Below are 2053 nucleotides of genomic sequence, written 5' to 3'. Positions count from 1 at the left end.
TTCCTCCTCATCTTGTTTCTATAATTCAAGCCAATTCAGCTATTCATCAATAAAATTACAGTGTCCTTTCTCAAAAAAAAAAAAAAAAAGGATTTTAATTTGGGTTTAAATTTTAATAACTTGATGTGGTAGTACAATTAACCGTTGATGTGACATGAATTTTTTTTTTTTTATTAGTTTGTTTAACACATCATCTTTTTTCATCTAATAATAATGGCAATGATTAAATTGACACAACATTGAAAAGGCTATAAATCAAATTGACACAATTAAAATGTTAAAGATCAAATTGAAATATAGTGCAAAGAATAAGGACCAATTTTGTAATTTACCCATAATTACATTAACATAATAATTATGACATTGATATTTCAAATTTCAACAATTACAATACATTGAAAAACACAATAATACTTAATGTCACACACTAACAAGATCATTCTCCCCTTAATAAGTAACTAACAAGAGGAAAATAATTTAAGTAACATGGCGTTATGAATACTCTTGAATTGCTGAAAACTAAGAACCATGACATATTAGAAGCCTTGGTGACATATTTTATTTGGCCTCCATACTCAACCATTTTGATGGAAGCCATGAAAGTGGTGTAGACTTCTCTCTCATCCATTAGGTGTGACGTTCAATGTCAAACCAGAACCAGCTAGCTTTTGCTCGGTTATTTGATCAAGTCGCCTTGCCATTTCTGGTGTGAGATGATTCTTCCAATCTCCAGCCTTACCTTTCCTAAAAAATGAGTTATTTTTGAACTCATATGCGTTGACTCCATCTTGTGTGATTCCAAGCTCCAATCTTACCATTCCACTTTTATTCACCTCTAAACTAGACATGTTCTCAAAACTGCATAGGTCTATAATCTTTTGCACCGCACCTTTATTTTCCTCCTCCAAGGAGAAAGAGCAACCTATGAATTGAGCCATTTTCTTTACCCAAAATAAAGTATCATTTTTTAAATCTTCATACTTTAAAAATAGGATCATTTCTGGTGATTCCAAACTAGCTCTCCAATATCCTAATAAATGATCCCAATATGGTCCACAAGTAGTTAATCCTTGACAAAAGAACTCAAGTGCATCCTCCAAAGGAACGTCTTCCGTGGCTGAGACTTCCTGATCTTTAGCACTCATCTTGTGATTAAAGTGCCATAGAGACACAAATGCATCTTTTGGATCCCTGCATATGTAAACAATTTTACAACTAGAATTTGTAATGGATTTTGGTAAGGAGGTGTAGGGAATGTGTGTAGCCACAAGTGGAACATCTAGATTCAATTTTTGTGGGCTTGAGCAAATATTCACCTCAATGAAGGGTACGCAATCATGTGCCAATCTTGTGAGTAAAGGGTTTGTAGACTCATCAACATGGAATCGTGTCATAATGGCGAAAGTCAGAGCCTTAAGCCAAGTTGTGCCAGATTTTGGAGTACTACTCACAATCACCTGGTTGGGTTGAGGCTTGAAATGTTCTTGAGCCGACAACATTCCTTCTAACTGGAATGAACCGCACCAAAAACCTTCGTACTGGTAGAGATCAAACACCCAAGCATCCTTTCTTCTTGGAATGGTTGACATTATCTCTTTGAATTTGTTATGGGTCGTTGGATCAAACCTGTACTCTTCTTTCTCATTGCATTTTAGACTCTGGTTCATTTTGGAAGAAGAGGACTCCATTGTTAAAAAAAGAAAGGAAAAAAAGCTAGCTCGAAATATGTTGGGTGTGTATACCTTATTTTGAAAGGAAATATAGAAGGAGTGTGTACCTGAATGGGAAACAACGTCGTTATAAATAGGTAAATAGCAAGTAAAGCTCATCATTGTGCGCACTCATTTCCAGACTATTGGACAAACAGCAAGTTCACTAAGTTTGAAGTTAACTTTTAAAGTTTTCCTCGTCGTATTAGTACTATTTTTAGCCATCTTTTTAATTTATATCAATTTTTTATTAGATAAACTTCACAATAAATCATCTTTTTCCATATACTTTGTAATGCCCCTTAAGTTTCCCCTAATTATTATTTATATACAAAAACTATTCT

General features: G+C 34.0%; 1 protein-coding gene across 1 annotated transcript; it reads right to left on the bottom strand.

Annotated features, from left to right (window-relative positions):
- Window positions 1-298: 298 nt before the first annotated feature.
- On the bottom strand, window positions 299-1778 carry LOC112022260 (flavonol 3-sulfotransferase). The gene has a single exon (XM_024054830.2). It carries the CDS (start codon window positions 1686-1688, stop codon window positions 621-623), a length of 1068 nt encoding a protein of 355 aa, XP_023910598.1. The 5' UTR covers window positions 1689-1778; the 3' UTR covers window positions 299-620.
- Between the last annotated feature and the right edge of the window lie 275 nt (window positions 1779-2053).

The sequence above is a fragment of the Quercus suber genome, unplaced genomic scaffold, assembly GCF_002906115.3.
Source record: "Quercus suber isolate HL8 unplaced genomic scaffold, Cork oak 2.0 scaffold_868, whole genome shotgun sequence".
Lineage (NCBI taxonomy): Eukaryota > Viridiplantae > Streptophyta > Magnoliopsida > Fagales > Fagaceae > Quercus > Quercus suber.
The sequence above is the reverse complement of the archived record's forward strand: the minus strand, read 5'-3'. Positions and strand labels throughout refer to the sequence as shown.